At 45.1% G+C, this 20,257-nt stretch overlaps 1 protein-coding gene across 9 annotated transcripts in view; it reads left to right on the forward strand.

Moving 5' to 3' along the window:
• ALDH18A1 (aldehyde dehydrogenase 18 family member A1) overlaps positions 1 to 20,257 on the forward strand; it is a 127,379-nt gene that overhangs the window by 74,557 nt on the left and 32,565 nt on the right. For all 9 annotated transcript variants that reach the window (XM_074999399.1, XM_074999400.1, XM_074999396.1 and 6 more), the window contains 3 exons: positions 8,134 to 8,278; positions 11,955 to 12,028; positions 12,718 to 12,817. In XM_074999399.1, coding sequence (XP_074855500.1) covers positions 8,134 to 8,278; positions 11,955 to 12,028; positions 12,718 to 12,817 — 319 coding nt within the window. The remainder of the gene's footprint in view (positions 1 to 8,133; positions 8,279 to 11,954; positions 12,029 to 12,717; positions 12,818 to 20,257) is intronic.

The raw sequence follows: 20,257 nt of genomic DNA on the forward strand, positions 1-20,257 counted from the left end.
ATTGTGCCTTCCCACGTGGAGCACTTTGCATTTGTCCTTATTAAACTTCATCCTGTTTGCCTCAGACCATTTGTCCAATTTGTCCAGATCATTTTGAATTATGACCCTATCCTCCAAAGCAGTTGCAACCCCTCCCCTTTTGGTATCATCTGCAAACATAATAAGCGTACTTTCTATGCCAATATCTAAATCATTGATGAAGATATTGAACAGAACCGGTCCTAAAACAGACCCCTGCGGAACCTCACTTGTTATACTTTTCCAGCAGGATTGAGAACCATTAAGAACTACTCTCTGGCTGATACGTATATCTGAAATGTGGAATCCAAGTTGGGAGGCACTCTAATACTGGTCTGTAAATTATGCAGAAAAGTGGCAGAGGTGAGAAAGCAACACTGTATCTGAAAGATTCCATGCAATCAGAGTTTCTTCAATTAGGACAACCATAAACCACAATCTCTAGGGCTACAAGTACCAAGTAATACAAATATATTGGCAACATTATGCTACCTTCATCTTAATCAGGAAGAGAATGAGGGTGACCAGAGGAAACTAAATATAATAAAACAGTAATAGGTGGTTCGGATACGACATGTAAACATTTCAGATGTGACGGTGAGAGAGAGTTTTACCATCAATTTCTTGATACTTTAAACAATTGTTATCCAGAGTAGCTGAGGAGAGGCTGTTGACCAAGTTCTAAGCAGCGTTCAGGAGCTGGTAGAAGAATTTATAATTGACCCTAATGTAATATAATTAAGTTCTTCTTCGAGCAATTGCTCATGTGCATTCCAAGTTGGGTGTGCACAGGCACGTGCCCAGTTGCTGGAAGCTTTTTGCCCTAGCCCAGTAGTCCTGGGGTTGGTGCAGCGCCCCCAGAGTGGCACCTGTATGGCGGCCCATGTATGCACTCCCAACCCACCCCCGGCTCAGTTCCTTCTTGCTGTGCTGTCAGTTGCTGGAGCTCTCTCACTCCTTGTGTATTCGCTGGTAGCCTTTACTTGTAAATTAGTTGATAGTTACTGTAAACAGTTGTAAATAGTTTAGATAGTTGTCTTTTATTTGTAAATAGTTTTACTTCATGGTTAGTGAGCTGAGGGGGGACTCTAACCTGTCTTGGTACTTCGGCACCAGGGGATGCCTGGCTCTCCAGGTTTTAAAACCTGCTGAAAATGCAGCAACCGAATGCCCAAAAGTGACCCACATAAGATTTGTCTGAGCTGCCTCGGTGAGGCTCACCTCTGGGAACGCTGCTTTGTATGCAAGGCCTTCAAGCCTAGAACGTTGAAATACAGGGCTCAATGGCTGAAGGGTCTGCTGATGGAGGCAGCCTTGCGTCCGGACATTTCCCCGGTGGGAGCTCAGAGCGGCGCATCGTCAGCGCAGAGTGCTACAGCACTATCGGTGCTGTCAGAGAGCTCCCGACCCCAAGAACAGGACTTGGTGCCTAGCGCTGGTCAACACCATAGGAGCCAATCCCTGGTGCCTCTCAAGAAAAAGAGGCGAGACTGGGGTCAAACCCACGAGAGGGCAAAAAGATGGCAACCCTCTGAGGAGTCCTCCAAATCGCACCGTGACCAGGGTCACAAAGTGCAGGCATTGACTCCGGCATGAGGTGGGAGCCCATGCTCTCTGAGACTGCCCTCGATGCTGGAGGCTTTCAGCGCTGCACAGGCCCTCTTTTATAAATAACAATGCCTGTTCTGACGCTGCGCCGAGAGTCTTCTTCACCACCTCAGACACAGGTGCCAGAGCAGTCTGCAAGGTCAGCAGCACGGTTCCTGACACTGTTTTGACTTCTACAGATAGTTACCTCCTTCGGTGACCCATATCACACGGTACAAGGCATGCAGAAGCCGGCAGGTGCCATGGGCTCCTCTGCATTGCCATGGTCATCAGAGTTGGTGTTGGAGTCGGACTCATTTTACTCCAGCTTGGCTTGGAGTGGAAGTATGAGATTGTCCCGGCACAGTGGACATTGGCACCGGTCCTGGCACCACGCTGCGAGGGGTTGCAAAATGCCCCCCCATCGTGCCCCCCATAGCCTTTTTGGACCCTGTGGGTGATACTTGAAGCACAGGGGCAGGCCGTGGGACTCCCTACTAGGGCACATGGTACTCCTCAAGTGCCAAGATTGGCACTGTCCACTTTGGTGGGAGTGCCCCTGCGAGAGCAGGCTCAGGAGCTGACGGTGCAGGAGGTGCCTGTAGAATCTCCAGCACCGGTGCAGTTGGCACTGACCCAGATGTGGGCGCCGCCCCTGCAGGCGCCAGGAACTATGGTGCTGTTGGTGTCGGCACTGGTAGTCCTGGTGCCGTCCCAGGCACTGAGCTATTCCACCATGACAGCACCGCAGCATGCATTGCTATGGGGCGCTCCACCCCAGCCACCGAGCACGGCACCACAGACCATGGTGCTGGGGACTCAAAGAGGAGATCTTGAACCCCTTGGGCTGGCAGTCTTGGAGAGCGCAGGGCTTTTGACCTCCCCAGACGAGGCATTGGCTGGGTCCTCCGCACCCCCAATAATGGAGGATGGAAGGGCACACCAGCAGTTACTGAGAAGGGTGGCACAGGGCGTAGGGTACAGGCGGAAGAGGTCAGGGACGAAACTGACCCGGTCACAGACATTTTGTCAGCGTCTGGACCTGCTAGGGTAGCACTGCCCATTATTAAGACAATTGCCAAAACAGCAAATGCAGTGTGGCAGACCCCAGCCTCAGCCCTACCCACAGCTAGAAAGAATGATTGCCAGTACTTTGTTCTGGCCCAGGGCAATGAATACCTGTTCACCTGCCCTCCTCCCAACTCCCTGTTTGTAGATGCAGCCAGCAACAGGGAGAGATGGGTTTCAAGATCCTTCCCCTAAAAACAGAGAAGCCAAATGATTGGACCTGTATGGTAGAAAAGTTTATTCTATAGGTGGCCTTCAGTTAAGGATTGCTAACCAGCAGGCTCTGGTTAGCAATTATGCACATAACACGACCAGGTCCCTGGGTTGCTTTGTGGAACGGGTGCCACCAGAGAGCAAGACTGAGTTTAATGCTAAGATGGAGGGGCAGACTTGCATCTAGAATGGCGCTGCACACCACACTAAATACAGCAGATACAGCCACCAGGGTCATGGCCTCTGGTATCACCATGCGACGGGGAGCATGGCTTCAGGTCTCAGGGTTTTCCTGTGAGGTACAACAAAGGATACAGGACCTTCCCTTCCAGGGGCCCTCCCTGTTTTCAAAAAAGAAAAACTGATAAGTGACTTCACAATATGAAGGACTCAGGGGCCACCCTGCTTTTGCTGGATCTGTGCATACCAGTGACCCAGAGAAGGCGCTTTACCCCAAGACCCCGGTTCAGGCAATTCGCGGAATAACACTGGGTCAGTAGCAGGAGAAGGGGGCCTCTCCAATAGTAGACGTCAGGGCCACCAGACCCAGGGTCAGAGTCATCAAAAACCCCCACCAGGGTCTAAACAACAATTTTGGTGGGGCGGTCGGGAGCAACACACTGGCCACCACCTCAGTTCCAGCTCAACTTTTATTTCCATCCTGCCTATCTCCCTTCTACTGTGCATGGTGCAACATAATGTCAGACCAGTGAGTCCTCTGCATGGTAGAAAAGGGATATGCTATCCATTTTTCTTCTTATCTCCCTTCCCACCCACACTCCCTCACTGTCCCTTTTCAGGGACCACTTTCATGAGACATTGCTCAGGCAGGAGGTAAAGTCCCTCCTACAAAGGGAGGCTATAGAAGTCCCCCAAAAATTCCGGGGGCAGGGGTTTTATTCCTGTTATTTCCTAATCCCAAGAGTAAAAGGGGGATTGTGGCCAATTTTGGATCTATGAAACCTAAACAAATTAGTGAAAAAGATATAAAGTTTTGTATGATATCCCTGGGCCTAATTGTCCCGATGCTGGAATGACGGGACTGGTTTGCCATTCTCGACTTACAGGACACGTATTTCCACATCACAGTCTATCCACCTCACAGGAAGTTCCTCTGTTTTGTGGCAGGGAAGGACCATTATTAGTTCACAGTCCTTCCATTCGACCTCTCCTCGGCCCTGAGAGTCTTCACCAAATGTATGTCAGTAGTGGCAGGCTTCCTGCGCAGACAAGGGGTGTACCTCTTTCCCTACCTGGATGACTGGCTGATCCGGGGTCGATCGCGGTGCCAGGTGACATGACGTGCAGTTGATACGACAGACATTCGACACGCTAGGCGTGCTAGTAAATGAGGCCAAGTCAGTTCTGGCCCACCTCAGGTCATGGAATTCGTGGGCGCCCAACTGGATGTGGCGCAAGCCAGGGCCTTCCTGCCTTAGAGTAGGGTTCAAGCCATGGCGTCTTGCATCCTCGAACTAATCAGGTTCCCAACCACAAAGACCAGAGGATGCTTCAGGCTGTTGGGCCACATGTCAGCATACACATTTGTAGTCCAGCATGCCAGGTTGCGAATGCGCCCCTTCCAATTGTTGCTCGCCTCAGTATACAGGCCTGTCAGGGACAATGTAGACAAGTTAATGACAGTCCCTCTGTGATTGCTAACGGCACTACATTGGTGGTTAGATGCCCGGTTGGTCTGCATGGGAGTACCCTTCGATCCCCCTCAACCCTCCCTAGTCACAGAGGCCTCAGACATGGGCTGGGGAGTGCATATGGGGGGCTGCCAGACCCAGGCCCTGTGAAGCAAGAGCGATGCTCAGCTCCACATAAATGCGCGGGAGCTCAGAGCAGTTCAGCTGGCATGTGAAGTGTTTCAGAGTGACCTAAAGGGACAGTGTGTCGCAGTCAGCACAGACAATACCACAGCGATGTATTATATAAACAAACAAGGGGGCACACGCTCTTCTCCCCTGTGTCTCGAGGCCCTTGCTCTCTGGGACTTTGGCATCCAGCACCAGATTCTCATGAACGTGTTCTACCTACCAGGGCTCACAACTCCCTGGCAGACTGTCTCAGCAGGTTCTTCATGGACCAAGAGTGGTCATTACACACACAAATGCTGAATTTAATTTTCCAGAAGTGGGGATGTCCCCAGATAGACCTCTTCATCACCCATCTCAAGGCGAAGTGCCAGATGTTCTGCTCTTACCAGAACTGAAGCCCGGACTCTGGAGCAGATGCCTTCAGCATTCACTGGTCAGGCCCTCTGCTGTACGCCTTCCCACCGGTACCACTCATCCACTGAACACTACTCAAAATTTGGTCAGACCAAGCATCGGTTATCCCGGTGGCCCCAGCTTGGGCTCAGCAATACTGGTACTCGACCCTCCTGGAGATGTCTGTCTGTGTCTGTGACCCAGTGACACTCCTGTCATGCCTGGACCTGCTGACACAAGAGGAGGGGAGACTGCAGCATCCCAGTCTCCGGGCGCTACATGTCACAGCGTGGAAGCTCCATGCCTGAGAGTGGTCAAGCTTTTCTGCTCTAAACCTGTCAGGAAGGTATTGTTAAACAGCAGGAAGCCCTTCACAAGGGCAACATATGTAGCCAAATGGAAGATGTTTGCTGTCTGGACAACTCAGAGGGGGCTATCCCCGGGGCAGGCCCTGATGTCAAGTATTCTAGACTATTTGCTGTCTTTGAGCCAGGAAGGGCTGTCCCTGTCTTTTCTGAAAGTGCACATGACAGCCATTTCGGCTTTTCACCCAGGGCGTGGGATGTCATCTGTCTTCTTGGACCCTTTGGTGAAAAGGTTCATGAACAGAATGGAAAGGGTCATACGGCAGGTTCAGGTACCCTGCCAGTGTGGGACCTTAATTTGGTATTGTCTAAACTTATGGTTCCCCCATTTGATCTCCTCACAATCTGCTCCCTTTTATTCCTTAGTTACAAGACAGCATTCTTGGTAGCCATTGCATTGGCCAGGAGGGTGTCAGAGCTCAGGGCCCTGACGGTGGACCTGCTTTATACGGTGTTCCACAAGGATAAGGTCAGACTAAGAGCCCACCCGGTGTTCCTGCCGAAGATGGTCTCCCCCTTCCACATTAACCAAGACATCACCTTACCGGTGTTCTCTACAAAGCCCTATGCCTCCCCTAGGGAGCAGAGTTTACATACTTTGGATGTTTGGAGGGCACTGGTCTTCTATATGGACAGGACCCGACCCTTCCAAAAGTCTCAACAGTTTTGTTGCTGTGGTGGACAGCATGAAGGGGCTCCCAGTCTCTTGTCAGCTGATCTTCTCCTGGATAGTGGCCTGTATCAGGGAGTGCTACAAACTGATGGGGTCCCCCTCCCCCAATCTGGGCTCACTCTACCAGGGCACAGGCATTGTCTATGGCGTACTTGGCCAGGGTCCCTATCCAGGATATCTGCAGGGTGGCCACTTGGTCCTCCATTCGCACGTTTTCAACGCATTACACATTGATGCAGCATGCAGAGAAAGAAGCTGCAGTGGGCAGGGCTGTCCTACACTCCTTCCAGGGCTGGGACCCTGCCTTCTAGGCATTGGCTTGCATTCATCCAACTTGGAAGGCACATGAGCAATCATGCGAAGAAGAAAAGACAGTTACCTGTTCTGTAACTGGTGTTCTTTGAGATGTGTTGCTCATGTCCATTCCAAAACCTGCCTACCTTCCCCACTGTTGGAGTAGCCAGAAAGAAGGAACTGAGCGGGGGTGAGGCTGGCAGGGCATATATGGGCAGCCATACGGGAGCCACTCCAGGGGATGTCACTATGACCCTATGGCTACTGGCTAGGGCAAAAAGCTTCTGGCAGCTGGGCATGCACCCACCCAAACCCAACTTGGAATGGACATGAGTAACACATCTCAGAGAACACCAGTTACAGAACAGGTAATTGTCTTTTCTTGAGAGGGATCATACAAAGTCCAAACATTAACTTCAGAAAGGGAACTTAAAACAACAGCAACAAAAAATTAAGAAGCACATCAAAACAGCCTTAAAATCAAAAGTGAGGAAATCAAATTTTTAAGACTTAGCATTAGAGCATTTTTAAACAGTTTATATATCAAACTGCATGCATCCCTCTGAAAATAAAAAGAAGGAGGAGGGCAAGAAAAATGGAAACTTAGCTTTAGTGGGACAAATAGAGCATGAACTACAGCAGCTGAAACAGTATGAAAGTCAGAGAGCCACAAGGAATTTTGAATAGCAATAACCAAAGACATAGAAGCTACAAAAAATTCTTTATTAGAAGCAGGAGGCCCACCAGAAAAAAAGATCTGTTTACTGTTGTTGGGCCTAGAGCCCAACCAAGAACCAGAACCCAGTTGTCCTAGGCAAACAGAGTAGCAGTCATTATCCCCAAAAACTTGCCATTTGTGGCTGTAGAGATGAAATAAGGTTTCCAAAATCGTGGTGCCAAGATGATAACTATTCAAGATTCCTAAAGAAGTTTGAGGATGGTTCACAAATGGTTAGTTCTCTCGTTAAAATAATGTTTTCCCTGGAAGATACCACATTTGCCTTTGCCATTAAAAATGTACAAGCAGCATTTCTGAGAATTAAATACCAGTGATTCTCTTAGTTTGAACCAGTTTTCCTGGTACTGATATCTTATGAAAAAATAATTATAATAACTTAGATCATAGCACAGTAGAGACAAGCCAGAATAGCTTCAGCCAAGGAAAACTATGCCTCTTCAACCTGCTAGAATACTTTAAGCATGGTAACAAAAGAGTGGATGATTTCTTTTTGTATTTTCAAAAAGCTTTTGACAAAGTTTTCTCAGTTTGCTTCACAGTCTACTATAACTTGCAGTCACTAGTTAGAAACTAGACAATGAATAGAATACAAAGCAGGAATAAGTGGTCTAGTTTCAAAATTAATTACAATACTTACATTGTGATAGCATGTGTCCCCAAATGCACTAACCCTAACCCTGTTTAAAAGTTACAATCTAAAAGACTAAATATAAGCAAGAGGGACATGATTACTAAAAATAGAGTTCAAGAGCCAGGAGAATGCTTGCTACGCATTGAGTCTCTGAGAAATAGCCATGTTAGTCTGTAGCTTCATAAAAAACAAGCCGTCCTATAGCACCTTAAAGATTAACAAATTTATTTATTAGGTATTCATTATTCGTGGCTAAGACCCACTTCTTCACATTTATGGATACAGGCACTGAGATTTTTCCAAGTACTAGCTTTTATATTCTCTTATAGGTGAAAGCAGCTTTATGGGCCCTCCAAGGTGGCACCTCTGTAGTGATCGCAAATGGAACGCATCCAAAGATCTCTGGACACGTCATCACAGACATTGTGGAGGGGAAGAAAGTTGGCACTTTTTTTTCAGAGGTAAAACCTGCGGGTAAGTTGGTAGTTGAAAATTTGACATGGAGGATTGGCTGGAGGAAAATAAAATAGGGTAGGCTTTCTGAGAGGTTCAGGATGAGTTAATGCTTACTTTACAGCTGTAGGATAACTGGCAAAGTGAGTGAGACCATTAGAAACAGACATATAGTTTAATAGTTGTTTGCAGTGTTGTAGCCTTCTTAGTCCCAGGGATATTAGACAGTCAAGTCCTGAAGAAGGGTTGTGTACTTCCAAATTTTGTCCCTTTCCTCAACAGAAATTGGTCCATTAAAAGATATTACTTCATCCACTTTGTCTATCAGTTTGTAAAAGTTTATTCTTTGAATGCTGGTCTCTCTGTTTTCTGTTGGTACACTGGCTTTTTATGCACCTCAGACCAGAAAATACTGTCAGGCATTGTCTTATGGTTGACACTTCTGCTTTTCTCATGTTCTGTGATGATTATAAGGGGTAGCGCAAACAGACACTACTCCAGTTGTTTCTTACCACTTTATGATGTAGTTTGGAATCTCAGGTATCTGAAACTGACTCTCTTCCCTCTTTTTTTGCCTATAAATATCTCCAAACTTTATATAGCTAGTTGCTTCTACTAGTAGTTTTTCTAATAAATTGAGATAGTAGTTAATTAGAATTGCCACCCCCAATGAATGCTCTGATCCCCCAGTGCAGGTTTTAGATTTATGCCCAGGCTTTAAGAATTGCATCTCTTGTCCTTTTTTTTTCATTGGCAACAATTGCTTGCACTGCCTCTGCTGCCTTTGAGAAGCTCATGTCTCTGTTACATGGAATATCTGCTGTTCTTTTCCTTGCTGAGCTTGGCAGGTGCAAGAACTGACTTTGGAGCCCCAAATCAAATCTAGGCAAGGAATATGCCCTGTACATCAGTTGAAGACATGGAGATATGTACTTCCTTGTGCAATGTTGGTCTCAGGAGAGAAAACAATGGGCTGAAATTAATAAGCAGCAAATTTAAAACAAAATATTGTTTTCACACAGTTCAGGAAGGCAAAGGTTATAACAATTCAAACAAGCACTAGATAAGTTAATGGAGGATAGGTCCATCAGTGGCTGTTAGCCAGGGTTGATGTGTCTAGCGACTGTTTGTCAGAAAATTGGAATTAATGACAGGGATGGTTTATGTCTTTACCTAGAGAAAAACTAGGGCCAACTCAGTAGAGTAAGATCCTTCCCTCGCCTGGTTGGGTGAGTTCTTATTCTCAGAATACAAGGACCTAGGTACTCTTAAGCCTGGGTACCATGATTCAGTACTGTTCTCCATGTAGTAATTGACATTGACTATGATACCAACTAAGCCCCACAAGCTGAAGAACTTTGCAGCATGGCTACCAATAATGACTTTGCAGGTAGACTCCTCCATCACAGTTCCCATGAAGAAACACTGGTTATGAAGAGTCCCTTTATGCAGACTCTAGCAGTGTAAGGTGATGAGATGTTGCCCTCTAGGGCTCCAATATTCTGTGCCACTTTGAAAGAATATTTTCATCCTCCCATACCCATGGTCTCCCTAGATGTCAAAACCAACCTCCACCAGGGTGGTTGTAATGTCAGGGTTCAGCACCTCTCCCATTGCATTCTCAGCCTTAGCTTTCTGATGTCTGCATTGAAGAAAGCACTGATGGAATTGGATTCTATCTTTTGTGGAGTCAGATATACCAATGACACTGCTGTTTCCTCCACCAAGGAAGTTCAGGCCAGACAGGACATGGAAAGTCTCCCACTACTTTTCTCATCTATCCTTGCTGCCATGTATACCTCATTAAATGAGAAAGGAAACCACAACATTAGATTTTGGACAGTGATTAACAACATTATTGGAAGATATTTAATTTAAGAATAATAGACTGTAACTTTGCAATTTATTTATAACATTTTCTATTATTTTTATTTATCTTTTTTTTTCCACTGATTCCCTGTAATACCCTTGCAGACCTCTAGGGGTCCACAGACCCAAGATTGGTAAGCACTGCTGTATGGTTACAGTAAAGCTCATCTGTGCAGAAGACAGTTGTCTTTGGGATGATCTGACTCTGTGGAATGAACTCCACCAGAAATTAGGGATCATCACAGACATCACTTCTTTCTGTTTCAAATGCAAGTCTGCATTTCTTTAAAAAGCACATCTCAGCTAACTTATTTATATAAACAAACAAGGAGATACATGCTAGCAAAACAAGATGCTGTGCTGCACATGCTTCTCCCTCTGGGGAGAGGAGGTGAAAACAAATAACACATAACAGATGTACAGTTACAGATACAGATACATAGCTTAATGTACTCTGTAGAAGGTGCGTAGATGCTAAGAAGCACAATAGAAAATCCTAGGTAGAACAGAATGGGCAGGGATATCCACCGGTTACATGTTCCCCATTTTGAAGTGTGTCAGTGAGCTAGCTCTTTATTCATTTTTTTTATAGTGCTAGTTTCCACACCCCCACAACCATTGGAACATGGGGTACTAAGGCAAAGTGTGTTATGCAAGTGCAACTTTGCTTGTTAACCCAAACCTATAATGATTTATCAGAAAACATCAAGGCCAGTTAACAAGACCATTTTGCTACTAAATTCTTATTTAGTGCAATGGGTGCTCTGACAGAAATCCCCTCGAGAGTGTCATGTGATGTGCTGATCATATCACTGCGCCCATCAACCTGCCTCTGGGACACACCAGCCACCCTGTCTTGTTGAGTCAGAACCTGCGGTCTCTGCCAGCAAAGGCACGGAACTGGGGTCATAGCCCCTCAGCAGAGCAACACAGACATTGACAGCCGCTCAGCTCAGGGAAGGCTCAGTCACAGAGACTTGACACAACATCCAGGTGCACAGCCTCAGTTGGACTACAACCCATGTAAATCTGTCTGGCTGTGTCTACACGTGCCACTTCTTCCAGAAGGGGCATGGTAATGAGTCGTCCGGAAGATGCTAATGAGGTGCAGATGTAAATTTTCTGCACCTCATTAGCATATGGGCACGTGATTTGGAGTCTGGAAGAAGCTCTTCTGAACTCCAAAATACACATGCAGACGTGTGGCCTCCAGAAATCTTCCATAGGGAAACCCTCCTTTTCAGAACCCCCTTCTTCCCCATAAATCACACATCAGGAATGGTAATGTACAGAAACCTGTGGGAGAGCACTTCAGTCTCCCTGGACACTCAGTAGCAGATTTAAAAGTAGAAGTCCTAAAACAAAGAAATTTCAAAAATCAAATGGAGAGAGAAATCTCTGAACTTCAATTTATTTGCCAATTTGGCTCCATCAACCAAGGATTAAACAGATACTGAGAGTGGCTGGCCCTTTACAAAAGCACCTTCTCTGTCCTGGGTATTAATATCTCCCTGTTAGACTCTGACAATGGGTCATATCCCCCTGTCTGATCTGACTTGTTTTTTTCCTCTTTTGATACATACTACTGATAGTGGGCCCATTTCCACCTTGCTGAATAGACCTTGTCAGCTGTGGCCCTCCCTTTTACTGGGACCCCTCTAGAAACCCCCCACCTGCACTCATGTATCTGATGAATCTGGTCTTTGCCCACGAAAGCTTATGCTCCAAAATCTCTGTTAGTCTATAAGGTGCCACAGGACTTCTTGTTAGTATCTGAGCTTGTGGCATTCATAATATGAAAAACAGCACAAATTCTTGTGTTTCACAGGCCCTACAGTAGAACAGCAAGGTGAAATGGCTCGAGCTGGAGGCAGATCCCTAGCAGCGCTGCAGCCTGAACAGGTAACATGCCAGAGTATCTTCATTAATTCATTAGAACTTACAAATTTACTGCATGTTTCACAGTGAACACTTAAGACAGGTCCCTACCCCCGAAAGCTCCTATTTTGACTTGTCTTTAAGTCCATCATTTATATTATAGCACACTGCATATGGGTGTGTGTGTGTGTGAGAAGAAGGACATGGTCTACTCAGCCGTAATTAAGAAACTATGTACATTTGTAGCAGCATGTTTATGTGGATCTAATTTTTAATGCAGATATTAGCATATCAAGGATGCCAAAGAATAGCTGTCGCAATAGCTCTTGCTGAGAAAGTACTTAAAATGCCTAAAAGGGAGCCGCTGCATGTCATCTACTATTCAGTGTACCTCTGCATTGTAGCTGAGTTGATACAGGGAGGCACTATATACAGCATGGCAGGTGCATCTTATTGGTTAATCAAGAAAACTGAGACCTACTAGGCAAAATGCAGGAAAGGCCAGAAGCAGAAACTGCAGATTAAAGTGTGTAATCCTACTACTAGCAAGGGGTAAACTGTCAATAGGCAGCTGTCTGCCATATGCTGGAGGCCAAATTCTGGAGCCAGAGAAGAAGGAGTCTCGGGGTATGTCGATAAGAAGTGGGGTTAGGGGACCAGGAGCTTGAGTTACTTGGCTTCTGTAATAGTACATGATTTTTTTCTCTCTGCAGAGGGCAGAGATTATCTATCACTTAGCTGACCTTCTAACTGACCAGAGAGAAGAAATTCTGTTGGCCAATAAAAAAGACTTGGAAGAGGCTGAGAGTAAAGGTAACATACTAATGGAGCTTGTAAGCTTAAATATATTTAGATACAGTAAAACTTTTTCAGCTGACATGCTAGGGGTTGGATGGTGTGGTAATTAACAAATTTTGCTTAACAGGGAGATTGGGCTTCGGAGGGGCTGCAGGGCTCGGGGATGCAGTATGGGATGGAGTGTGTTGTGCAGGCTCTGGGAGGAAGTTTGGGTGCAGGAGGGAGCTTGGTGTGGAGGTCTGGGGGCACACGAAGGGCTTTGGGGTGCCAGATGATGACGGAGAGCTTACCTCAGATGGCTCCCTGGAAGTGTCCATGTGTCCCCTGGTGCTCCTGTTGGAGGTGCAAGTAGGCAGCTCTGCACACTGCTTCTACCCTCAGGAACCACTCCCGCAGTTCTCTTTGGTTGTGGTTCCCTCTGTCAGGAGCAGCAAAGACAGGTTGGTTCTTCTGGGAGTCATGTCCTCTCAGTCAGACAGAGGTCTTGTAATCCACTGAACAGTGTATGATAAAAACTGTTTAGAGCTCCATGTAGTCAGGTGAGAGCCTGGCTATGTAAATGCATGTAGTGAACATCGTATGTTCCATTGCGGTAACTACTCTGGTCTCTTTCTGAATTTGTTAAAATAGTATGCACTGCCCTTGTGGAAGAGAGTACTTTGTCTCTCCTCTTACGGTCTAGCTGCATGCGGTATTGATGATGTGTTTCAAAAAGGGAGACATCCACTTCTTATCAACAAAATTTATATTTTATTTAGGCTGTTTGTGTTAAAATTCACTCTGGCATGTCAAATTAATGCATTGATAAGTCGTGGAGGGGCATTTTGGATTGGAGGAAGATGCACAATATGACCACTTACTCCTGTGTTTTTTACAGAGGATGTTAATAATGACTGCAAAGAGGGGAAATGAGCTTGTGCCTGATTTTGTCTCTTTATGATGATGTGTAATGGGGCACTGGCCACTTAAAGTAAATTGGGTTCAGCTTTCCAAATTCTGTGTACACATGTGCCCTAATTTAGCGTAATGAGGAACAAAGGACTACCCCCAGGGATTTACATGTGAGTGGAGAGAGTTCAGGATGGGTTCAGAATCCAGAGACAGATAAGGAGCTCAGAATTTGGAGTCTCAAATCCAAAGCATAGAGAGAGCTCAGAAGAACAGTGCTTCAGAGGGGGAATGCCACTGAAAGAGGAATCTTGAGAGTTCCCCAGCTGTGCATTGGGGCCAGATCAGGCAGGTGTAAGCAGAATGAACTCTGGCAAATGAAGTGTACAGGTATAATTAGGCAAGCCAGCAAGAAATGGAGCCACTGAGTGATCAAGGTGGTAAAGAAGCACTCAAAAAGAAGACTGTTGCAGACAAGCTAATTTAATTCTTTGTATCTGTGTTCATAGAATCATAGGGTTGGAAGGGACCTCAGGAGGTCATCTAGTCCAGCCCTCTGCTTCAAGCAGGATCAACCCCCACTAAGTCATCCCAGCCAGGACCTTGTCAAGCCGGGACTTAAAAACCTCAAGGGATGGAGAACCCACCACCTCTCTAGGCAAAGCATTCCAATGCTTCACCACCCTCCTGGTGAAGTAGTTTTTCCTAATATCTAACCTATACCTCTCCCTCTTCAGATCATTACTCCTTGTTCTGCCATCTGACACCACTAAGAACAGTTTCTCACCCTCTTCTTTAGCGTTCCCCTTCAGTAAATTGAAGGCTGCTATTAAATCACTCCTAAGTCTTCTCTTCTGTAAACTAAACAAGCCCAAATCCCTCAGCCTATCCTCACAGGTCTAGTGCTCCAGCCCCTTAATCATTTTTGTTGCCTTCCGCTGAACCTGCTCCAGCAAATGCACATCCTTTTTATACTGGGGGGCCCAAAACTGAACACAGTATTCCAGATGCGGCCTCACCAGTGCCGAATAGAGGGGAATAATTACTTCTCTAGATCTGCTGAAAATACTCCTCTTAATGCACCCTAGTATGCCGTTAGCCTTCTTGGCTACAAGTGTACACTGTTTACTGATATCCAGCCTTTCATCCACTATAACCCCAAGGTCCCTTTCCATCATACTGCTGCTGAGCCAGTCGGTCCCCATCCTATAACAATGGTTTGGATTCTTCTGTCTCAGGTGCAGGACTCTACGCTTCTCCTTATTGAATGACATCAGATTTCTTTCGGCCCAATCCTCCAATTTATCCATGTCACTCTGGATTCTCTCTCTACCCTCCAACATATCTACCTCTCCCCCTAGTTTTGTATCATCTACAAACTTGCTGAAGGTGCAATCCAGTCCCTCATCCACATCATTAATAAAGATGTTGAATAACACTGGCCCCAGAACCGAGGCTTGCAGCACTCCACTTGAAACCGACCACCATCCAGATATTGAGCCATCAACCACTACCCGCTGGGCCCAACCATCAAGCCAGCTTTCTATCTATCGTATAGTCCAAGGATCCAATCCATATTTCCTTAACTTCTGGACAACAATGTTGTGGGAGACTGTCTCAAAAGCTTTGCTGAAGTCAAGGTATATCACTTCCACTGACTTCCCCATGTCCACAGAGCTTGTTACCTCGTCATAGAAGCTAATCAGATTGGTGAGGCAGGACTTGCCCCTGGTGAATCCATGTTGGCTACTTTTGATCATTTTCCCCTCTTCCAGGTGCTTCAAAATGGATTCCTTGAGGATCCCCTCCATTATTTTCCCAGGGACTGAGGTAAGGCTGACCGGTCTATAATTCCCTGGATAGTCCTCCTTTCCTTTTTTTAAAGATGGGCACTATGTTTGCCTTTTTCCAGTCATCCGATATCTCCCCTGATCTCCAAGCGTCTTCAGAGATAATGGCCAAAGGTTCAGCAACCACCTCTGCCAATTCCCCCAGTATCCTCGGATGCATTAAATCCAGACCCATGGATTTGTGTACATCTAGTTTTTCTAGATAGCTCAGAACTTGTTCCTTCCCCACAGATGGCTGTTTTCCACCTTCCCGTACTGCATTATCTAGGACCGTCACGTGGAAGTTGACTTTGTCCGTGAAGACTGAGGCAAAAAAGCACTGAGTACATCAACTTTTAGTACATCATCTGTCACTAGGTTACCTCCCTCATATGGTAACGGCCCCATACTTTCTCTGATAACCCGTTTATTGTTAACATGCCTGTAGAAACCCTTCTTATTCCTCTTCACATCCTTTGCCAGCTGCAGTTCTAATTGTGCTTTTGCTTTCCTGATTACTGCCCGGCATTCTCCAGCCGTATGTTTATACTCCTCCCTAGTCAACTGCCCACTTTTCCATTTCTTGTATGCATCCTTTTTGAGTTTAAGCTGACTAAGGATTTCCCTATTAAGCCAAGCTGGTTGCCTACCATGTTTGCATTTCTTACTGTGCAGCGGGATGGTTTGTTCCTGTGCTTTCAGTAAGACTTTTTTAAAATACTGTCAGTTCTCTTGAACTCCTTTCCCCTTCATCTTCTCTACCCAAGGGACCCTGCTCATCCGTTCTCTCAGGGAGTCAGTCTGCTCTTTTGAAATCAAGGGTCTGTGTGTCACTACTGCTCACCTTTCTTCCTTTTGTCTGGATCCTGAAATCTGAAGTCTCTTGGTCACTGCAGCTCAGGTTTTCCTCCCACTTCTATTTCTCCTACTAGTTCTTCCTTGTTTGTGAGCAGCAGGTCAAGTTCACTGCAGAGGATATTGGGAAGATTCCACAACTGAGCCATTCTTTTTAGGTGCCAAATCTGAGGACCTATACCAGACTGAGGTTTCAGTAGAAGAGGTATTTGGAATAAATAGATGCAATGGCAAGATACCAGAACCAGATGGGATACACCCAAGAGTTGTGAAGGAAACTCAGATATGAAATTGCAGAACTCCTAACTGTGATATCACAAAAAACAAGCAGTCCCGTAGCACCTTAAAGACTAACAATTGTGGTACGTAACCTATCACTTAAATGAGCCTCTGTACCAGATGGCTGGAAGACAGCTAATGTGCAGCACATCCCATGTGTGTGAAAGTCTAAGGGCTATCTTGAGTTCTGAGTACAGGAGAATTATGTTTGTTTCTTTATATTGCCCTTTGGAAAGAATCATGTCAGGACAGTGTCAAGAAGGCATAGATGGCCAAAGGAATTGTCCTGTTTTTAAAAGATCTTTGGTTGGTTATTCAGCTCATGAGCAGAAAAAGTTACAGAAAAGAGAGCAAGGTGACTACATGAGTTCGTATTACAGCTTCTGTCAAAACGTAAGGAAAGTTTTTCAGTGTCTAGAAGGATCTTCAATTTATCTAATCTATAAAAGCAGCTTTGTTTCTGTGCTGGCTACTTAAAAGAGAACCCTTCACTCTCCCACTGCCTCCTCAAGCTATTTAAAAAAGAGGTGATTAGAGGCAAAAAGTCATTTGTTAACATTTGAAGTCAAATCCTCCTGAGGAAAATAGAAAGGAACATAAACCCTAACAAAGCTAATTGAGAAGGATAATGAGGCAGGTCAAAAGAGAAGTTGAAGAGCAACTAGGCAAAGATTTAAAAATTGCAAAAAAAAAAAAAAAAAATCATGAAAAGCAGGAAGCCTGTAAAACAGTCAGTGAGGCCATGCGGTGATCAAGGTGCTAAAAGAGTACTCATGGAGGATAAAAGCTGTTGTGGAAAAGCTAAATAATTCTTTACATCAGTTTCACTGCAGAGGATGTGAGCAAGGTTCCAACACCAGAGCCATTCATTTGAGATTATAAATCTAAGGAACTGTCCCAGATTGACATGGTAAACAGCAGTGAGTCATCAGGACCTGATGGGATTCACCCTTAAGTTCTGAAGAACTCATATATGAAATTGCAGAACTACTAATTCTGGTATGCAACCTATCAGCTACATCAGCCTCTGTCCCGGATGACTAAAAGATAGCTAACATGACTCCAGTTTTTTAAAAAGACTCCAAAGACGATTCTGGCAATTAAAGGCTAGTAAGTCTACTCAAGCACCATGCAAAATTAGTTGAAGCTATAGGAAAGAACAGAAGTATGAGACACCTATGAACAGTCCTACAAAAAGTGGAAACTGGGTCAAATTACAAAGCATGAATATAAACAAATAACACAAGTATAAGGAAAGTATTAGATTGGCAGTCACTCATTGCCAAATATTATCATCCTCCATGGGAGTTATGGGTCCTCAGTTATGGATGATATAAGGCCTATTCTTGGGGGAAAAAAGTTCTATTATAATGAGGACAGATGTTTCCAGGTATGGCAGGAGGTTGTTAACTATGACTGAAAGTCAGTCTCTTCTTTATCCTGGGCCTCTTGTCCTTCCTAGCTTGTTGGTGGGCAAGTTCAAAATGCAGGGGACCATCATGTATTGCTTCTTTCCATTTTGAGCAATCCTGAGCAATGTCAACATTGTACCACTTTAATAAAACAAAAAAGCAGTCGTAGCACTTAAAAGATTAACAACATAATTTATTAGGTGATGAGCTTTCATGGGGCAGACGCACTTTTTCAGATAGTTGTGTACTGGAGATAGTTCTGTATTGGAAACTATCCTTCAGCAATAATGCTTTCATTGGCCTACTATGTTATGGTACCCTTCTTTCAGCTGAGAGAACAGGACCTGTTTTGGGAGGTGATGATCTGGTATCGGGACAATATGAAAAGTCTAGTGGACTTGCTGATGGCTGATCATTGCCTCAATACTAGTAGTCTTTGTCTCTTCCAGAATACTAACAGTGGTGCGTCTGTCTTCCCATTTGCTCTTCAAGATCTTTTAGAGGCAGTGTTGGTGATGCTCTCAAAGACTTCCAGGTGATGTCAGTAGGTTGTCCAGATTTCAGACCCATAAAACAATGTTGGGAGAATAATGGCTTGATAAACAAGAAGCTTGGCATCTGTTTGAGTATAGTGATCTTCAAAAACTGTGCCATAAATAATCAAAGGCTGTACTGGCACAGCTCGGGTGGTGTAGGATTTCTGCATCAGTATCTGCCTTGAATGAGAGATGACTTCTAAGGAAGAGGAAGTAGTATACATTCTACCATACTTCTCAGTTGATTTTAATAGATGGACTGTGTGGCATCTCATTTGGAGAGGGCTGATGAAGCACTTTGGTCTTCTTGGTGTTGAGTGTGAAACCAAAACATGCGTAAGCATTGGCAAACATGTTCAAGATAGTTTGAAGATCTTTCTCAGACCAGGCAAAAACTGTGTTGTCATCAGCATACTGCAGTTCCACAGGAGATGTTGTGGAAATCTTACTTTAGGTTTCAGCTTACTAAGCCTGAACAGCTTTCTGTTCATTCTGTAGATGATTTCAGTGCCAGCTTGGAGCTACACAGCAATTAGGTAAAGAATGAGAGCAATAAAAATTGCAAACATGGTTGGGGTGAAGATGCAGCCATATTGAACTCCTGCTTGTGCTTGAAAGATTCATTCTGGGAGCCAGTACTACTCAGCACAGTTGCTTTCATGTAGTTGTGAAGCAGCTTTAGGACATTGATATATTTATCAGGACATCCAATCTTCAGTACAAAAGGGCACAGCTATTCATGTGCCAAAGGAATCATTGAAAGCCATAGAGAGTGGTTGGTATTGCTCCCAGCACTTTTCTTGGACCTGCCATGCCATGATGATCATATCTGTAGTTCAGCAATATGGTTGGAAACCACTCTGTGACTCTGGTAAAAATTTCTTCTGGCAAAGGGAGAAGGCAAATTGCAAGGATCCATGCCACAACTTTGCCTGCAGTGGCAAGAAGAGGGTTACCATGATAGTTTCCACAGTCTGCTTTATCCCCTTTCTTGAAGAGGGTGACCATCAGGGCATCTTTCATTTCACTGGGTATCTCCTCCTTTATCCAGATTTTAAGGATGAGCAGGTAAAGCTGTTGAATTAGATGTGGTCAGCCATTTTAAAGATTTCAGCAGGGATCCCATCTGGTCCAGCTGCCTTGTTGTTCTTCATCTGCTTCATGGCATTGTGTACTTCATGCAAATTGTGAAGGTCTCCAAGCTTATCCTTCGGAGGTCGTTGTGGGATTCACTCAAGGACTTCACTTACAACCAGAGAATTATGGTTAAGAAGATCTTCAAAAGTTTCTTTCCAATGAGAATTGATGGCTTCATTGTCATACAGAAGTGTGGTTCCTTCCTTAGAACAAAGGGGATTCATGCCATAACACGCTGGTCCATAGACAGCCTTAATGGCAGTGAAGAAACCAAGTGTGCTGTGGATGTCTGCAAGTTGTTGGCCTTCTTTCATTTTCGAAGTCCACCATTTATTCTTGAATTCTTTGGTTTTATATTAGACTTCCATCCTCACCTGGGCATGGGCTTCTGTCTTTGTATTACAGTTTGTTGTTCTGCGAAGCTCAAAATTCCATTCTTTTCTTATTGATGAGTTGCTTGAGTTCAATATCATTCTCATCAAACTAGTCCTGATGTTTTCTGGGTTGGTAGCCTATAGT

The sequence above is a fragment of the Carettochelys insculpta genome, chromosome 7, assembly GCF_033958435.1.
Source record: "Carettochelys insculpta isolate YL-2023 chromosome 7, ASM3395843v1, whole genome shotgun sequence".
In the NCBI taxonomy this organism is placed as follows: Eukaryota; Metazoa; Chordata; order Testudines; family Carettochelyidae; genus Carettochelys; species Carettochelys insculpta.